General features: G+C 45.5%; 1 protein-coding gene across 1 annotated transcript in view; it reads left to right on the forward strand.

Annotated features, from left to right (window-relative positions):
• LOC142582153 (uncharacterized) overlaps positions 1–18,087 on the forward strand; it is a 41,219-nt gene extending 23,132 nt beyond the window's left edge. The window contains exons 4-6 of the mRNA XM_075691549.1: positions 14,560–16,247; positions 16,559–16,708; positions 17,953–18,087. Of these exons, the coding sequence (XP_075547664.1) occupies positions 14,560–16,247; positions 16,559–16,708; positions 17,953–17,983 (1,869 nt within the window). The 3' untranslated portion in view covers positions 17,984–18,087. The remainder of the gene's footprint in view (positions 1–14,559; positions 16,248–16,558; positions 16,709–17,952) is intronic.
• Positions 18,088–19,671: the final 1,584 nt, after the last annotated feature.

Raw genomic sequence — 19,671 nt, forward strand, 5'->3', positions numbered from 1 at the left:
AAGGCGCTCGTGCGCGCGCGTGTGTGTGTGCGTGTGTGTGTGCGCGTGTGTGTGTGCGCGTGTGCGTGCGTGTGCGCGTGTGTTCAAAATTTCGAATACAAGCACTCACCTAGACATTACCTTTCTCCAATCAGTTAGCAAGAGAGCAGTTCTCAGATCCCCTTTAACCGCATATGGCAGCATTTATATAGCGAAACCATGCAGAAAGAAGCACAAGTACAACGGCGTAGAGTACAATCAAGGCAAATATAGCAGAAATGATGAGGTGCTTCCCGCCGTATGCCTCTTGCTGTTATATATATATATATATATATATATATATATATATATATATATATATATATATATATATATATAAGTTAGCTACATGGTCACTTATATTTTTCGTGCAAGTAATGTCCGCTTCCTCATATATTCCACCTGAACAAACTGAATCTTTCAAATGCGCTCGCGTGTGTGTGCGTGCGTGTGCGTGTGCGCGTGTGCGCGTGCGTGCGTGCGTGCGTGTGCGCGTGCGTGCGTGTGCGTGCGTATGTGCGCGTGTGTGCGTGCGTGTGCGTGCGCGTGCGTGTGCGCGCGTGCGTGCGTGCGTGCGTGTGCGCGTGCGTGCGTGTGCGTGCGCATGTGCGCGTGTGTGCGTGCGTGTGCGTGCGCGTGCGTGTGCGTGCGTGTGCGTGTGTGCGCGTGTGTGCGCATGCGTGTATGCGTGCGTGTGTGCGCGTGTGTGTGCGTGCGTGTGTGCGTGGGTGTCTGTGCGCGTGCGTGTGCGCGTGCGCGTGTGTGCGTGCGTGTGTGCGCGTGCGCGTGTGCGTGCGCGTGTGCGCGTGTGGGTGCGCGCGCGTGTGCGCGTGTGTGTGTGTGTGTGTGTGTGTGTGTGTGTGTGTGTGTGTGTGTGTGTGTGTGTGTGTGTGTGTGTGTGTGTGTGTGTGTGTGTGTGTGTGTGTGTGTGTGTGTGTGTGTGTGTGTGTGTGTGTGTGTGTGTGTGTGTGTGTGTGTGTGTGTGTGCGTGCGTGCGTGCGTGCGTGCGTGCGTGCGTGCGTGCGTGCGTGCGTGCGTGCGTGCGTGCGTGCGTGCGTGCGTGCGTGTGTGTGTGTGTGTGTGTGTGTGTGTGTGTGTGTGTGTGTGTGTGTGTGTGTGTGTGTGTGTGTGTGTGTGTGTGTGTGAGAGAGAGAGAGAGAGAAAACAACGATGGTGACGGCGACAGTAGCCCGTTTTACAGTAGCGTTTGCACCCTGACGTAAACGCATTACGTACGTGAACAAATAAGGTTTTTATCACTGCGCATGCTCCGAACGTTATTGGGTTTATGGGGTTTGCGCGCGCTATGTATTAATTTATATTTATTTATATATTGATATCTATTCCATTCTATTCACTTATTTTTGCAAAGCTACCAATTCTTGAGTAGACGTTACTAAGCGGCAGTGCCGTAGGTGCAGGGAAGCTTTATTTTAAGCGAAAAGCGAAGTTTTTTCTGGCTTCTTTCGCGAGGTGTCGCGAGACTGTTCGGTCAGTTTGTCGCCGAATACACGGGAAAAAAAATTATGGGATTTTACGTGCCAAAACCACTTTCTGATTATGAGGCATGCCGTAGTGGGGGACTCCGGAAATTTCTACCACCTGGGGTTCTTTAACGTGCACCTAAATCTAAGTACACGGGTGTTTTCGCATTTCGCCCCCATCGAAATGCGGCCGCCGTGGCCGGGATTCGATCCCACGACCAATACGCCGAACGGGTTTTGGATATAGTACAACAGTGCAATGGGACGGCCCTGTCGACAGTGTCATAGCAAAGTTGGCCGAACCCTAAACAGTGCGTAATGCGCGACCGCATGGCACGCATGGTGAGGTTATCTGCGTCATGCCGTATTTATTTATTTTGGCCACGGTGGCTGCATTTCGATGGGGGTGAAATGCGAAAACACCCATGTGCTTAGATTTAGGTGCACGTTAAAGAACCCCAAGTGGTCGAAATTTCCGGAGTCCCCTGCTGCGGCGTGCCTCATAATCAGAAAGTATTTCTGGTACGTAAAACCCCATAATTTATTTATTTATTTATTTATTTATTTATTTATTTATTTATTTATTTATTCGAAGTAAATATTCCGGTAACTTCTTGGGCACATGAAAGAAGAAAAACGCTCGTATACTTGAAACGTTCCATGCCGAAAGAAGTTCACCAGCTCTGTATGGAACATCAGTGCACAGCTAGTGACCCACCGAGAGCACAGAATTCGACACATCTGTTACTTGCTAATTGCGAATGCAGCAGAGTGGCAGATAAATCTTTGTAACATCAGACTCAGCCACACTTCGGTCATCCTGTGCAGAATTGCGGTCAGGCTGGGAGGCGTAAAGCGGGCGACCTCGAGCTCAGTAGCAAAACAACTTCGCCATCAACTTGTCTCACGATTAGAACAAAATGTAAGATCACCCTTCAAGGTTATTGAAAGCCAAAACGTGGCAGGAAAATCAGGTCATATTGGGCATCTGGGGAACGACCGAAGCGCGAGACTTTCAATAAATATGAAGACACCACAAGAAGCACATGTTCGTATGTGGTGAAACTTATGAGCTTACTAACTCGGTAGAGGTCTAGGAACTAACTTTTATGGAAAGCGGAGATGCGAAAAGATAGGAATGCCTCTTCGTGATCTTCGTCACGGAGCCTCAGCCGAATCGATCAGCGGTAGATTAGAGGTTACCATAATAAACTCAAAGTTTGTCGGGTGCATTGCTATCAAGAACATGAGGGGCAAGAGCATAGAACTTTTACAGATATTTATTTTTGTTCGCTATAGAAAAAGAAATAGAAATCCCAATGTGAATATAAACTTGCCATTTTCTGCGACATTTTCCCGCCAATTCATATAGCGTCGTAAACTACTACACGAAAGCTTAGTCACCCGCATGACTGTCAAGAGCGTAAATTACTTAGATATTTTTGTTATCATGTACTACAATCCTTAGGACCCTTTCTTTTAATATTTGCTGTAGGAAACGCACATTGACAAAGGGGGCGGAGCGTTTACTACCACAAACCGTGCTGATCTTTCCTTCTAACTTCTAACATCCTTCTAATTTTAGTGTATTTCACAAAGAGAAATAACCAAAGTGGTGATCCTAATCCAGTTTTTACACGCCAAATAAAGTGCTAGCCTAGCGAAAGCATTCAACTTAGACTAATTAAAAGTGCAGTCATTATTACGGGCTCCATGTTCAGAAGGACAGCCCTGACTATTAGGTGCAATGTACTATCGAAACAGATGCATGTTAGTGCGCACAGCCAAGAAAATCAAACAAGGAAATACGATAAACACGCTAAACACGTCCAATCACCAGAAAAAAGAAAAGCTTGATGCATAAACTGTGATTTAAAGCACGAAGCGAGACTACAGGTAAACAAAGCTAAATGACATTGTGTAGCGATGCGTTTCTTTAGCACAAGCAATCCGGCCTTTTGAGAATGATTACACGGTTATGGGAGTAACAGACTTTCTTTCGTTTGATTTTCGCGCATTCAGAGATTACTCTATTTAAAATGTACCGGTTCCGGTTTTTCCATTGATGAATTTATGGCTTTCAATATCATCTATTCAGCCACAATTGCACCAAAATGATGCCAGGAGAAACATTTACTGAGAAATAGAAGGATTCTGAAGAATCGTACACACAGAACCTGTTGAAATCAACCATTCCGTCTCCAGGAAACAATATACGAGACGAGACAAATGGTCAACGATACAGGTTCATTTTGGCACCGAAAATAGAATAAAAAATTTAAATCTCAGTCTTTTTATTTCACATGAAACTGTGGCGGTAGAAGGTAGCCAAGCTGCGCTTGAATACCGTGCTCGTCGTCGACGTGGTGTGGAAGAGCAAGCCTTCACCATCTGGCGAATTAGGTACGTACTTTGCGATGTGCGTTCAGAGGCTGGTCTCCCGCGCCCCAGTTCCGCTGGACTCATCTCACCTTGCGACCCCGCGCAAAGCAAATATGTCTCATTTATTAGCAGTGTTCTCGATCAATTATTTCCACGAGGGCGTAGCTTTCAGCTTACGGACGTGAGTAAGACAAAAGTAAGTGGCCGGGACCGGAGAAACTTGTTCATTATACGGTACGCGTGTCCCCTGCTTTATTATACGCCAGTGCGTTCATAAGATGGGCAGCAAGGACGTTCCCCGAGACCCTGAGGAAAGCCCGCTGCTTTAAGAGGCACACCACTCGATTTTACGTCACGCGAAGCGATAACCAAAGCGATCAGTCAAGGTTGCGACCTCGTTTGTGTTTTACTTCGTCACTGTGCAATTTTCGTCTGACGGTGCTGTGAGGGGTCATGGCGGGCGCGATCAGAGCAAATGTAGGTAAATCAACTAGACGGACTCCAGGTTTGCTACCCTACAGTGAGTAAAGAGGATTATAAAAAGAGGGAGGGAGAGAGTGAGCAGTGCACGCACTCAACCCGACGATTAGCAGGACTGTAACCGCATCACTGAGAACCATGATAGAAAGTAAGGGCGTCGCCTCAGAACTCAGTTATCCATAACACAATCGATCGCTCGGCAGCAACCTCCACGAGAGCCTGAAGTGCGGCCTGTTAGCGCCGCCCCCTTTCGACCTCTCTCCCGCCAGTTCCCATGTGCAAACCGTACGTCAGCTGGTGCCATTGAAATGAGGCTGACAGCTGAGTGAGTCGGCAGGGCTCGCTTCCTGTGTGATGTTGAATTCCAATGGCGGAGTCGGAGCAGCCGACGGACTCCGCGAGCGAGCACGCGACTCTGGCGCAGAGCAACGCCTCCAAATCCGCGAGTGGAACACAACCTGCGCCGCCGGAGCAAGGCGGAAACGGAACTTGTATCGCCGAGTTACCCAGGATACCTTGCGTGTTGTCACTTCCTTCCGCTGTTTGCTCCCACCACCGCCGCACCGGCCGCACCGGTCACTTGTCTCTTCAGCGCCGTTCACCTGTCGTTTTCTTTAAAGTGCGGAATGGATATCTCGCCAAGCGTGCAGCAGCTTTTGCTTCCTCGCGAGTCGTGACCGGTGGCGCCTCCCAGCCGACAAACGTGGTAAAGGAAATACGTCACGCAGAGTTCCGGTCCACTCCGCCGATTGTGGCGCAGCATCTTTTTCTGCTCCACGGAATGACTCCCGCTCTGAATCCACTCCGACTCTCTCATTGGAACATTTTACTCCCGCTCTTACTCAGTCATTGGAACAAACTTGCTCCGAAACGAGCAGAAAAACTTGCTCCGACTCCACCATTGGTATTCAACATGAGATTCTCTCGCACCCTGGCGTGCGAGCTCGGAGATTTCTGAATTTATCACAAATCTACAACTGCGAAAACTATTGTTTGAAAGTCAGGCTAATTTAAGTACATAGGAGTATCTATGCCTCCCTTTCGTCCGTCAACTGGTGCTAAATATGATGATGATGATGATGATGATGATGATGATGACAATATGTGATGTCTTATGTTTACGGCCAAGGAGCGCCAATCAATGTTGTAATGCACTCAATGATGCAATTAATGACAAATGGCATCGTGGTTAGCTATTACAATGCAATGTGGATATATATGAGAGCCTAAAACAGTAGTAAAATAAATATATACGTATTAAAATGGTCACAATGACTTGTCATATGTGCTATGAATCGAAAAGATATGCTCTGATGGAATAAGATACTAAAATATATAAATGCCACTAGCACTACTGCCTCAATGAGGCCCCCAAATGCAAGGGCCTGTAGGAACGTGCTTTACAATATGCTACTACCGCAGCAGCAGCCTCTGGCAAGGTGCTGTGCTACGAAATCCTTGAGCCTATAACTTGCAATGAATTAACAACTTGCACAAAGTTAAAGATTGATTTTCTGTCAGAAAACGGGTCAGCACATAGTAACATTGCGGGATGAAAAAGAATATTCTGTCGGTAGGCTAAAGGGAAGTGTTTTTTCCTTTAAGTTTCCATTTCTCTACCCTCCAGCAAGACATAAAAGACGGTTAGTGTCTAGCCCACATCTGAGCATATGGGAGGTTCACTACTGGTAAACAGATAAGAGTGTGTGCCATACGTATGACCTATCCTAAGACGACCTAAAAATATCTCTATTCGCCGTATTTTTGTTATTGGTGGCAAATTTCCTAAATGTGGCTTGATTACATTAATTTAAGTGGAGGTTTTGGTGTGCCACTTCTGTGGCCAATGCCTTATAAGTTCTTTGCTCAAAAACGGCTTTACGTCTGTGGCTGGCATATTTACGGAAGAGAGTTCGTTGCAATGGATTCACATGGCAATTTCATCTGCAAGCAAGTCCTCAGTGCACCTGAGACCAAACACCCCTCATATCATAACGTGCTCAGTAGATGTATATACTGTGCACAGGAGTGAATGTAGCTCGTTGAGTACCGGATTGTTGTGTTTCTGGAGTGACACTAGAGATTTTACGACACTAAGAGAGCCTGTGAATATAATAGCATTTTGCACTTTTGTATTCTATATATGTTTAACAGCTGTCAGTACAGCATATGCTTCAGCAGAGAAGATGCTTGTTTTCGAATGCAGGACGTTAGATTCTGAAAATGAGGGGCCGACGGCTGCATACAACGCCGGCATGCGACTTTGCGGCATCTGTGGAAAACTCCTGGCAAGAATACTTCGACTGAACTTCAAGAGAGTGCATTTGAATGTGCACCTGGGGAGCGTTCTTTGTTACTTCAACAAATGATGTATCGCAATCAACGAACTGCCATTGCCCCGGTGGCAATGGCTGCTCTTTGATTGTGACAAGAGCGATTAGAGGATTTTCAAAAAGTGGAACATCCATTTCTTGACTAAGTTTCCGTACACGCAGTGAGAATAGTTCTCTAACTGCCGGTCGATTATTAAAGAAAGTTGCAGATGCCATGTTGTTTACACTTGCTTAAGAGGGATGTTCGCGGTCTGCTTTTACTTTCACAAAGTACATAAAACTTGAGTACGGCCGCTGAATATGAAGCGCCCACACATTTGGTTCAACTTAAAGACTCTCTACAGGACTTGTCCTGAACGCACCGGTTGCCAGGCGGATACCTTCGTGGTGGACAAGATCCAGCCTCTTTAAGGCGCTAGGAGTAGCCAACTGATAAACTATGGCCCCGTAGTAGCGTGTTCGAAAAAGGCTCTCGTAAATGTTCATTATGCACTTCCTATCACTGCCCCACGTTGTGTGACAGAATTTTAGGAATGTTCATGGTTTTTAGGCGTTTATTTCTAAGGTACTTATGTTTAAAATAAAGGTTCATTTCGTGTCTAAAATTATGCGTAAAAATGTGTGTTCTGTGCTCATAGGTATGTGCTGCCCCTGAAGTTCTACATCAGGATTGGCTATGAGGCCTCTCTCTTGTATGAAAATAACGCAGGTTCTCTTGTTGGCATAGAGCTTAAAACCATTTTCAACGGCCCACTTAGACACCTTCTTTAGAAAAAGCTGTACCTGTCTCGGTATGTACATGAATTAAATCCAATCTGAACGTCATCAACGTATACCAAATAAAATATACTACGCGATATTTATGAACGCAAGGAATTTATTTTTATGATAAAGAGTGTCCAACTAAGCACGCCACAAAGCGATACCCAGTTTCCTGTATAAATGGTCTCGAGGGTACAGTACCGATTCTGACACGGAATGTGCGATTTGATCAATAACTTTCGATTACATCAAGCATTCTTGCGCGGATGCCCATTTCCGATAGATCACGTAGTATTCCATACCGTCACGTGCTATCGTAATCATTTTCCATGTCCAAGAACACGGAAAGAAAGAACTGTTTGTGTATGAAAGCGTCGCGAATATATTTTTCAATGTGAATGACGTTGTCTGTCATCCATCGGCCTTCTATAAAAACCAAACTGATATGGGTCAAGGCGCATGTTTGAATCAAGGAACTGTAAAATCCGGAAATTATTATTTTTTCAAAGAGTTTACATAAACAACTTGTGAGTGCTATGGGCCGGCAGCTTGCTACAGAGGGTGGATCTTTACCTTGCTTGAAGACAGGTACGACAATCGCCTCTTTCAATGTCAATGGAATGCCTCCTGTTGCCCAGGTAATGTTGAAAAGAGACAACAGAGCCACCTGCATGTCAGAGTGAAGATGTTTTACCATTATGTACATGACTATCACCTCCTGGTGCAGATTTTGCACAGCCGTTCAAAGAAGCTTCGAACTCTGCAATGCTAAAATAATGGTTGTACTGTTCAGTCCCCCTTCATTTACGGTTCAGTGCCTTACTTTCTGCTATCTGCTTATGTTTCTGGAATGACTGTGAGTAGTTCGCAGAGCTACACACACGCTCGAAATGTCCGAGAGTATTTACCTGGTCTTGAAGGCTGAAGCCTTGATCATCGACCAAAGGCATAAAGTAAGTTTGTGGACTAATTAATTTTCTTAGCCTCTTTCAGACTTTGGCTTCTTGCATATAGGAATTTATGCTGGTGACGTATTTTTCCCAGCTTTATCTTTTAGCAATACGTAGCGTTCGTCTGCCTTGGGATTTCACTTGCTTGAAGTTTATGAGCTTTTCTGGCGTTGAAGAACGACGTAGCAAACACCATGCTTTGTTTTGCTCCTTACACGCATTCTTGCATTGTTCATTCCACCACTGCACGTGCCTCTTTTTTGCAGTCCCCTTCGTTTGCGGAGTGCACTCTACCGCAGCGTCAGTTATAAAAGCGATAAAATAAGCAATAGAATAGTTCACACTAAAATCTTTAAAAGCGTTTCGTTGCATATAGGTGATTCCCTCAATTTTTTTTTTCCAATCCGTGGGTGCAACTTTCCATTGAGAGGTATGTGGGAGGAATTAAGTTTCTCCTAAAATTTTGGGGCAGATGGAGAAAATGACCACTCCCATATGGGCTTTTAACTTCGTCACATTTTAGGCATAGCAGAAGTGTGTCAGAGCAGATAGCTAAATCTATCGCAGAGTACGTGTCATGTGCTGTACTATAGAATGTCGGCTCCTTTTTATTTAATAAGCATGCGCATGAAGAAACATGGAAATGTTCTATGGCATCACATCAAGAGTCTCCCCAGAGAGTATTCTGGGCGATGAAGTCCCAAACTAGTGCGGAAGGCTAAGGCAGCTCACCAATTAGACTAATAAATTCTGTTCTTTGGAATCTATAGTGGGGCGGTGTGTAGATAGAAGCGATTGTAACGAGTTTTCCAAACAAAAAGGCTCGAACCGCAACTGCCTCAAGAGGCGTTCGGAGTTCTAAGGCCTGACATGATACACGCTTATGAACTACAATTGCGAAACCACCGGACGAAGCGAGCGCATCGTCACCATCTTTGCGTAAAATTTTAAATTGTGGTAGAAAGCCCGTCTGTGCAAGTTTTAAATGGGTCTCTTGGACGCACAGCACCTTTGGATTATATTTACGCAGGAGTTCCTTGACATCATAGAGGTTACGTAGAAGTCCCCTGACGTTCCACTGTAATATTTGTCTCCATATTAAAAGAAGTGTGTATGATCTGGGATTAGCGAGGAAAAATTGTTTAGGTTACACGCCCTTTCCCGTTCCCCTTAATGCGGAGTTTGTCTTTATGGCCGCGGTCCTGAGACTCATGGCAGTCATTCAGTGCTGGCTGCACCGTCTGGCTTGGAGTGGTGTCCATTGCCTTATGAGAGGCACTGGACGTTCGCTTTTGTGAGCGGCGTGTTCGTCGGGAAGGCATTGCCTGAACAGGTGAAGCCTTGGAGCCTACCAACCCTGAGGTCGATGGGCCCTCTTTCAGTGAAGGCGAAGCAGCGCTGGCTGCTGTCGCCAAGGCCGCACTCTTTGTGAGCCGGGCAGACGCCGGAGTCTCTTGCGGTGTTGCCCCCTTCGCACCGCGCCAGCATACCCTGCGTTATGAACGAGTGAAACAAGTTTCCACGCGTCTTGAAATAATATGTTCTCTTTAACTATCAGTGTGATAATACCGTTTTCCTTTTTCCACGTCGGACATAATCGGGAATATGTAGCATGATCACCGTCGCAGTTCGCACAATGGAGCGCACGTGCCATTGCAGTTGTCGGAAGCGTGCTCTTGCTCACCACATTTTGCACAAGTGAGACGACCTCGGCAGCTTGTGAGCCATGCCCAAATCTTTGACATTTGAAACATCTATGTGGATTTGGAATGGATGGTCTCACTCGTGTTTCTGTATAGCATGTATTGAGAGATTCTGGCGGTACAGTTGTAGCAAAGGTGAGAATTAGATGTTTTGTAGGGATTTCTTTGTTGTCGCGTTTAATCGTTATTCTTTGTACTCTGACAACGTCCTGCTGCTTCCATAATTCGAACAGTTCTTCACTCAGATTCAAGAGATCAGCATCTGATACCACTCCCGTAGATGTGTTCATGAAGAAATGTAGGGTTACTGTGACTTCGGCATCACCAAAAGCCAGAATAATTCAAGCAGTAAATCACGCTAGCCATTTTAGTGATATGGTATCCGGGAAACTCGCTAAACTTACGACTTACATGACTGCAACGACTAAATCGCTCTTTGCAACTCTGACCTCTACTCGAACTTCCTCAACGTGAAGCTACGCTTCTTTGTCGCCTTTGGTTAGGAGTTGCCTTCACAAAAGCATACTCTACATTAATTGAAGTGACTGACCGTGCAGCATGCGAGGTCTGTGGCACCGAAGAAAACATCGACCACCTGCTGTGTCACTGTCCAGGATACACCCCAGAGAGACAAGAACTTGCCAAAGCTTTCCAAAAACTGGACAATCGGCCGCTTTCTGTGCAGGTGCTGCTGGAACACAGCCCCCGTCGCCCTTCGGCCCATAAAGCGGTGAAGGCGCTTTTGTTCTTCTAAAGGACGACGGGCTTGTGCGACCATCTTTAACTATTAATGCAATTTCTGTAAGGCCACACGCGTCAGCGAACTCACCGCAATTTTCCTATTTCCTTCCCTTCTCTCTCTCCCTTTGATCTTTGTTTTCCCCTTTCCCATTCCCCCGGTGCAGGGCAGCCAACCGGACGTTATTCTGGTTAACCTCCCTGCCTTCTACTTTTCACTTTCCTCCTTAGTGTATCTTGGACCCTGCACGTCGGTAAGAACTTTCGCAACAGTGAATGGTGAAAGGGTTCTTACTGTTTTTTCGGGGCATTGACTATGTATCATGTGGTAGTCCAGAAAGGATTCCTTGCATTGGGCAACAAATTTGAAAGTTTATTCGGTGCGCCTTCTTTCCGAAAGAGGGCGATAAGGCAGTCGGGGAGAGGTACTAAAAGTTATCAATACCTTATTTTATTTTAGTAACTACGCCAGCTACCCACCACCGAGCCAAACAAGGGGACGCTGCGAGACACGAAGAAAACGGAGACGCCAGCTGTACGTAGCTACTCTAACGTAATACAACATATCCTAGATTGGATAGACTACACCAGGTTAACCCTTGCTGCCTGGAAATCGGAAGTAAGAGGAAGAGAGGAGGATACAGGAAAGGTTGGAAGTCAGAGAGAAAGACGAAGTTCAGAGAGATAGACAGGAAAGGGCAACTACCGATTTTCCCTGGATGGGTTACTCCGGGCGTGCCGTCTACGTGAAGCCGAGGCCAAAGAAGTATGTTGCCGCCGCCGAGAGGCCGTAAAGGTCCAAACACCGGGCATTAACTCAACCTCCAGGATCCCATTTTCTTCGGACACGGTTAAGACGCGCGCGGTTAGACGCGGGTTGGTCCAACCCTCGCGTGCTCGGATACGTGGTGTCGCAACACACCAAACGCTTCTGACGCAGATGCCCCTGAGGGAGCTAAAAAATTTATCAAAGTTCTAATACCAAAAGGCCCAACACAAAGCAGCACTTATTTTGATCGCTTTTGGATGCGCTAGTCATGTCGCGTCACTGCGGCTTTTGACCTAAAAAACAAAAGCAAGATGAGTGCTACGGAAACATTTACTTCTCTTCCAACAGCGTAGCTGTAGCAACATTGATAGGACAAATATATAGGAATGGACATCGTTACTGATTCTTTAAAACTGCAAATGCCCCTGGGTACATCATCGTATTATTATTTTATTGTCGCCACAGCTATCCAGTTACGAGGGCCTCCCCGGTAACATTGACACGCGGCGAAACTGTGGTGTACACGAACGTTTGCGCCTTCTGCTACAACAGTCATTGTTACTTCCTTGACGGCGCACACATTGCGGAAAAAAGGCAGTTCATGCCCCCAACGTTACCTATCGAGCCGACACAGCAGCTAAAGAGGCTCTATTGAGGAAGTTCTTAAAACGAAGCTGCGGAAGGGACGAGTAAAAAACAAGGCACTATGTAACAAACTGCGCCGAGAGAGCATGATAATTGGTACGTGATCGTCCTTTCGTCCTTGCACAAGGACACGCACACTATATTATATATATATATATATATATATATATATATATATATATATATATATATATATATATATATATATATATATATATATATATATACATAGATACATACATACATACATACATACACACACACAAAGGGAGTCTACATGATCTGTCTGTGATTGCTAATTCTATTTTCGGAAAACTCTTAGTCCTAGAGGTTCGCGGTCAGTGGTGTCATGTAGAGAAACTCAGAGAACAATTTTCGTATATTCTAATTGTAACTTCTTTTCTTTTGCTGCAGCTCTTGAAGAATTAGCAGCGATCGCAACTTCACAAAAGAGCTCGGTGCGCGGTTGCTTATGCTGAAACGAAATAAGTGATTGCTATCTAAATTAAGGGACTTTGAAATAAAGTATGAACCGAAGCCACTGAACGTAATGAGAGTTAAGGCGCAGTTTATTAGTTTGCCTCGGGGAAACTAGGTTGAACCAGACGCTCGAGACGCTAGGTGTGTGTGCTTGTTACTTGTGCATAGTATGTGTGTGCGTGGGTGCGCATGTAAACGTGTATTGTAATGTTCCAGTTAAGATCGTTCTGAACTGTTAGATGCACGGGTTCGGGAAACCTAACTGGAATGCCAACGTATTTCGTAGCAAATTTTAAAGCCACCTCCTCGAAAGTAGCGCTAGTCTTACAATTTTTTTACTAAGGATACACGACTACACTTTACTCGCTGGCTTCAATTTTGCAATTACGTCTGCCCTAAAGAGAATAACTAAACAGTTTATGTCCACATTTGACGTAATTAGCGAAATTAGTCTAAATTTTTCTTGCTGTTAATGTCCGCCCAGCCAGGTAGTCTATCTGCAAACATGGCAGGGGCTCAGATATAAGTTTCTTATAAAAAAAAGTGTTCCGCATAAAAATAAACACCTGGTATATAATTTAAACTGCGCATCATTAAGTCCCGAATACCAATAGGTGCACCATGATGATTCTTTTTAATGTGCAGCAAAAGCATTATAAAAAAATTTTATGTGTTTTCATTTTATATACGTATATGTAGCGCAGACCGAAATGCAGATAGAAGACTCTAAGGTGGTTTCGCCTCCGCCTCAGGGGATCCGTTCCGTCCGGATAGATAAGGCTGCGGGCGATTTCAGCAACAACCTGTTATACGGGCGGTGCAGAAGATGCAAATACAACAGTGCTTACTGCCGTAAGGAACACCTGGCCGAATTTCAAGAAAAAAAGTAAGAAACTCCATTTCTCATGTCAGGAAGTTGACAAACATGCTTGCCACGCCTCAGCTCTCCTTCCATGCGTACGTGATCCACACTGAATACACAACAGTTCCTGAGGGTATGGACTGAGGAATGCTCTATGATAAAAAAAAAGAAAGAACGTGGCGACGATAGTGGTTTCCTAAGAGCCCTTCTTTGGTATTTTATTTTTGCGCATTCGGCTGTGTAGCTTATTGCGACACGTAGTTTATGAGCTTTGTCTGGAGATGTCCGGTTCGTGCACTAGTCACTACATGAGAGGGAGTCTTAAATTAGTAACGGATTATGCTTTAGGAAACGTCCATACAGGCTGGACACGCATCAGTTGTCACAAGAAGGTACTCCACAGAATGGCTGCCCTTTCCGTCTCTGTTAATATCTGGACAGCAAGATCACTGAAGTACGGCCAGTGCATGCCAGAGTAATGTCCTACGTGACTGCTAGTTTCAGCACTTTCATGAATTATTCAAGCCTAACTGAGGTCTACAGCCAAAGTTGTCGCTTTCTGTTTCTATGGTATACTTCTTTTTTTATCTCTCGCGGGCCACTTGCCAGCAATATTCTCACCCCCTCCCCATTAAGCAACGAGACGAAAGAGTGGGGCAACCGAAAAATATAAACCGTGTTATTATACGTGCGGTCACGGTCGTACACCAACAACGCAGGGACACGTGCCACCTAGCGGGGTTATCATGCAAAACTGTGTAAACGTGACGGCTTCCTTCTGCTTTATTAATGGTGCCCTTCCCCTATCCTGGCCGAAACAGAGAAAGCGAGCGCTTGATCGCAAACTCTCCTCAAGTTTTTATGTTCTCTTTCCGTCTCTGCGTATCGTAACCTTGCCAAGTGAGAATAAAAAGGATGCCTCCTTTTCGGTCGCGCATAGCAGTTTCGCGTGACTCTCCGTTGAGAGCCGACGGGCAGCAGTTTGGACCGGCTTCCTGTTGGCAGCAATCACTATGGGACTCGCCTTGCCCCTCTCTGTCGACATTGGAAGGCGCTCATTACTGCCGGTGCTCTGCACTGCCTTCGTTCTGGCATGTATCGCAAGCGGGCGCTTGTTCGCCCATGGAGCAGCAACCTGCAATGCAGTCGTTCGCACGGAAAAGGGCTTGATACGTGGCAGATGTTTGAGCATCAACGGCAAGAGCGTGGAAGCGTACTTGGGCGTACCATACGCCGTGCCACCAGTGGGCTCTCTGCGGTTCAGGAGGCCAGAGCCAGCTATTCGATGGAGGGGAATCCTGGACGCCACACAAATGCCGAAGCCCTGTTGGCAGCTACCACTGAGGTTCCTGCCGAACTTGACCGTCGACTACTCCCACATGGCGTCCGAGGATTGCCTCTACCTCAATGTATGGAAGCCCGCCGCCCCATGCTCCTCGCAAAATGCTGCATGCTCCAGGAAGCACCCGGTTGTGGTGTTCATACACGGCGGCGCCTTCCAGTGGGGTGACTCATCTCTGTTCGTGTACAACCCGTCGAACTTCGTCGCTCTCGCTGATGTCGTTTTTGTCTCGTTCAACTACCGCGTCGGCATCTTTGGGTTTCTTGACTCCAAGGCGGCTGGTATCCAGGGGAACATAGGCCTGTGGGATCAGAATCTTGTGCTCAAGTGGATCAGAAGGAACATTGATCGGTTCGGTGGTGATCCCGACGAGGTCACTCTACTAGGCCAGAGCGCCGGTGGCATATCCGCGGCCCTGCACTCACTGTCCCCCTACAGTCGCGGCCTCTTCAAGAGACTGGTGCTGCAAAGCGGCACCCCACTCTCCCTGATCCTCGGCATTGCATTCGGAGGCAGAGCCAAAATTATTCTCACCGCTTTGGCAATGAACTGCTACGACAAACATAAAAAGCTTGAAGACCAGGGCAAGGCTATTGCCACCTGCCTGCGGAAAATGGATGCACCAGCGATATTCGAGAAGCTCGATTCCCTGGACATGACACAACAGATGTTTCCGCCGTCAGAAAACGACGATTTTATCCCGGGCAAGGTGCTATCCGCAGACACTTGGAAGCACTTGGCCGCCAAAGAAATCCTTCTCGGGTCAGTGGCTGATGAGGGCACTGTGTTTTACAACCTGCTCAAGGAATCGATTCCCATTTTCAGCAAGCTGCTCTACAGTGATTATCGCACTCTAGTCTCCTTTTTAATGTCGGAGATGTTCAACATCGACACTGTGGACGGCGAGAAGCTCGTGAAAGGCTACTTCGGCGACACAACTGAACAACCTTCTGAGAAACAACTGGCTGCCACCATAAGCAGGATGCTTGGCGACGCAGTGTTCACTTGTCCGACCGTCTTCTTCGGGCAAATAGCTGCCGAACAGGGTATTCACACCTACAGGTACCTGTTCAACTACCGGGCAACCCACAGTCTCTGGCCCAAATGGATGGGAGTGGCTCACGCGGAGGACATTGCTTACACCCTAGGATCACTGCCCTTCTTCAAAGATGGAAAGCTGCTAGCACAGCATCTTGGACCAAATGCCATCAAATATGCCGACCGCCTCCATTACACGCCGGAAGAAGAGATCTTCATGAAGAACATCGTCCAGATCTGGTCCTCGTTTGTGAAAACAGGGTAAGCGCACCCAGAAAGCGTGCAAATACAACGCGGTGGTCATTAGTAATTCAATCTAAGGCGATAATGACGGTGTTGCATAAAACGACATAGGTTTTCTTTCCACAGAGAAAATAGTAAAGGCTCGTTTTTAAGCTGTGTTATGAGATTGCGTGTATAATAAGAAAATTGTACTCGTACAATTGCAAATTGAACCACGACTCAATGTAAAAATGTTCTATTACGTCGTAAATAGAGCACATTTTTGGTCGCACCTTATGAAGTTAGCTTGTCATAATTGCTGGTTTTTAATTACATTATGTTTATTGCAGAAAACCTGTGCTACCTCCACCTGTTGTCGAATGGCCTGAATACACGCTCCAGAATCCCAACGTAATTCACATAGAGTTGAACAAGTACACCAAGGAACGAGATAATTTTCAAAATAGATGCAGTCTGTGGAAGCCGATCCTGCTAGGAACGTAAGTAACCTTGCATTTGCAGTAATTATGATAACCCATATGACATTTCGCCTTTTTCCGCATGTATTTGTGGAAACGAAAAAAAAGAAACTCCAACGAAACCATCCTTTTGTTCCGCTCGTTAGAGACGAAAGGCCAGAAATCTTTTTGCATTAAGACTATATATTCGAGCAGATTGCTTAAATCCGCAAACTGCAGCTGATCAAAAAAGAAATGGCAAAATCAGTCTAAAGCTAATATTTTGAACCAGCGTTGCACTTTAATAGTAACTTAGGTATACAGCCAATTCTATAAACTTGCTTCATTAGGCCGAGTATAAAAGTGTCTGACTTTAATTTTTACTGTCAAATTTTTGTGCAGTGTCCTTAAATGGATGTGTTTAAGGCCGTTTAGAGTTTTAGTGTAATACTTATATCTTGCTAGCGATAAATCTTCATGAAGCGACATTCCATTAGAAAAGGTTATTTCAGCTTCAGACCTCGCATCTGCGCCACAATTATTCTAACGAATCGCCATCTAAATTAATTACCTTCTCGGGTTTTACGCGTCGAAACCAAGATCTCATTATGGGGCAAGCCATAATCGGGACTTGCGAGCAATATCGACCACCTGACGTTCTTTAACGTGCTTTCTCAAGAATTGCAGCAATTATTATGCCACAAATTAAATTATGACTTCATATCTAAATCAAATTTTGATTTCATGCTTGTAAGTTCTGTTGCAAATGCTAATCTCGCACTGCATTACAGATGCACCCTAAATATTAAGCACGCGTAAGCCTAAATTCCTTGGTTGGGGCTTTCTACTTGAACTTCACAGCCGCGACGCGCAACGTGCTTGCCGCGGTACGGACGTCGAAGACAACACTGTGTCAATAACTCAATAGAAAGACACGTTCTTTTTGAATATTCTGAAAGTTAAGCTGGACCATCGTTTTGCTAATGGCACTGTATCACCATTTTATCATTTGGCGCCTGGCTGACAGCAATATGCCATTATTTTGATGTTTCTCCCGAAATGTGTTATGGCAATCGCAATATTCTATAGCTCACATTGATGCAAAAAATAAGTTATGAAGTTTCACAATAAAGACAGAAAAGGCGATTTTACAATTGCTACATATTTACGTGCATTATTGCGGCAACGCTATAAAGGAATTCCGGAGTGCTCATCATTGATATTGGCCGATACGTGACGTTCTTTTCATCAGTGTAACACGTGGCTGGTTTTGGCTTGTTTTACAGAAATGCGACGTCGCCTGACGCGGCCACGTAAGCGGGAATTTCCTCGTCAGAAGCTCTGCTCAGCCAAATCTAGTCAATACGTGTGTGTATGTCTGTGCCATTTTGCTTGGAAATACAATGTATTTTGATGTTCTGCGGGTGAGTTTTGTCTTAGGAAAATGGATGGAGCCTGGATGGAGCCTCACGGGTTTACTTTAGTAGCAGATGGTCCACACACTTATTTGGGCTATTCTATAGAAGTACACGAAATACAGCATGCGTTCATGCACAGACATGGGCAATCAATTAATTTCGCATGCAGCGTAGCCTTAAGGGAAAGCGTTAGCTCAGGGGCTCCTACCAAAATGGACGGGAACAGAAAATATTTTTTATGGCTACTATTGCACGAAAATGAGGCGGGTTTGTGGGATTTAAAAGAAAAAGAAGTAATAATAGTGCCACTCTAAAGCGGCTTTTTTATTTATGCCATAAATATTTTTCACAAGTATTGTTCAACATTGTGAAACGGAAAAAAAGTATTGTGCCTGTAAGCTTCAATTATAAGTCAAATATTAAAAACAATATCACAATTCTGTAAACTGCCCCCTCAATAATACATCTAAAGCGGGCGAAATTGATGTCCTATACGCCACTTTCAAATATATCAACAATTTGTGAGTAGGACTATTGCGATACCTTCGTAAACATTGTAATTGCGCGTAAGCTGTAAATTCATATAACGAAATTGCCCGCTTTAGATGCTAACACGCAGGGACCTCCAGACTTTATGCTATTACGCTTCTTTTGTGGCGCTGCTTCACTGCAGTTACAAAATTCTGCCCCGGTACTACGCCACCCAAGACGGCACCGACCAATCAGAGACCTCATGCGGCAACAGCTCCGATTGGCCGGTTTCAGTAATCATGGCAGAAGATGCACTTCGCTTTCTCGAGTGTGCCCACGCTGGGCCCAGAAAGCTTTCGCCTGCGCAACTATGCAATGTAAATAGTTCTGTGTACTATAGAACCCCGTTTTCAGACATTTCCTTCTGCCTTTCCTTCTTTTAAATTTTTTGCCAGCTTCTCCTTCCTCCGGTGTAGGGTAGCAAACAAGGTGCGACCTGGTTTGCCTCCCTATGGTTTCCGTTCTCTCTTTTCCTTCAGTCCACAGCTTGTGTGGTGCGGAAACAGTAGAGGACATCTTTAACGAATTAAGAAACACTTTCTCAGCGTACAGCTCACTCTGGCAAACTAAAATCTGCAACAATTTATTTGGGGGGGGGGGGGTCAGGGGGGGGGACATGTCCGGAGGTAAAAAATAACTGGCAGGGCAAGTATAAACGCTGCTAAATTTGTTCAGTTCTCAGTGACGGTCTATTTGCTGTGCACGATTCACAAGCAGCTCCTCAGTGGGAAGTACACGTGGGCGTTCCCCGAGTTCTCAAACATGCTACTTCAGCAGTTAATGTGGAGCCGTAAGCTTTAAACCACCACCAGTTCCGTAAATTTCCAAATGCGGTGAAATCTGAATTCGTAGAAGTGGCTCATTACACGGCAATTTGATGGCTGATCTCTGGAAAAGTACTGTCTCATTTCTTTACCCTAGGGAAGGAATAAATAGTTCCGTGCGCAGAAGGCTCATCCCGAACCGTTACTGTACTGTTTCGAGTGGCCCTGGAAATTGGCCTTATGCGTCTACTTTACGAACCACATGAAGAAGTTCGATGTGAAACTGCAAGGA

Source organism: Dermacentor variabilis, chromosome 5 (genome assembly GCF_050947875.1).
Source record: "Dermacentor variabilis isolate Ectoservices chromosome 5, ASM5094787v1, whole genome shotgun sequence".
In the NCBI taxonomy this organism is placed as follows: Eukaryota; Metazoa; Arthropoda; class Arachnida; order Ixodida; family Ixodidae; genus Dermacentor; species Dermacentor variabilis.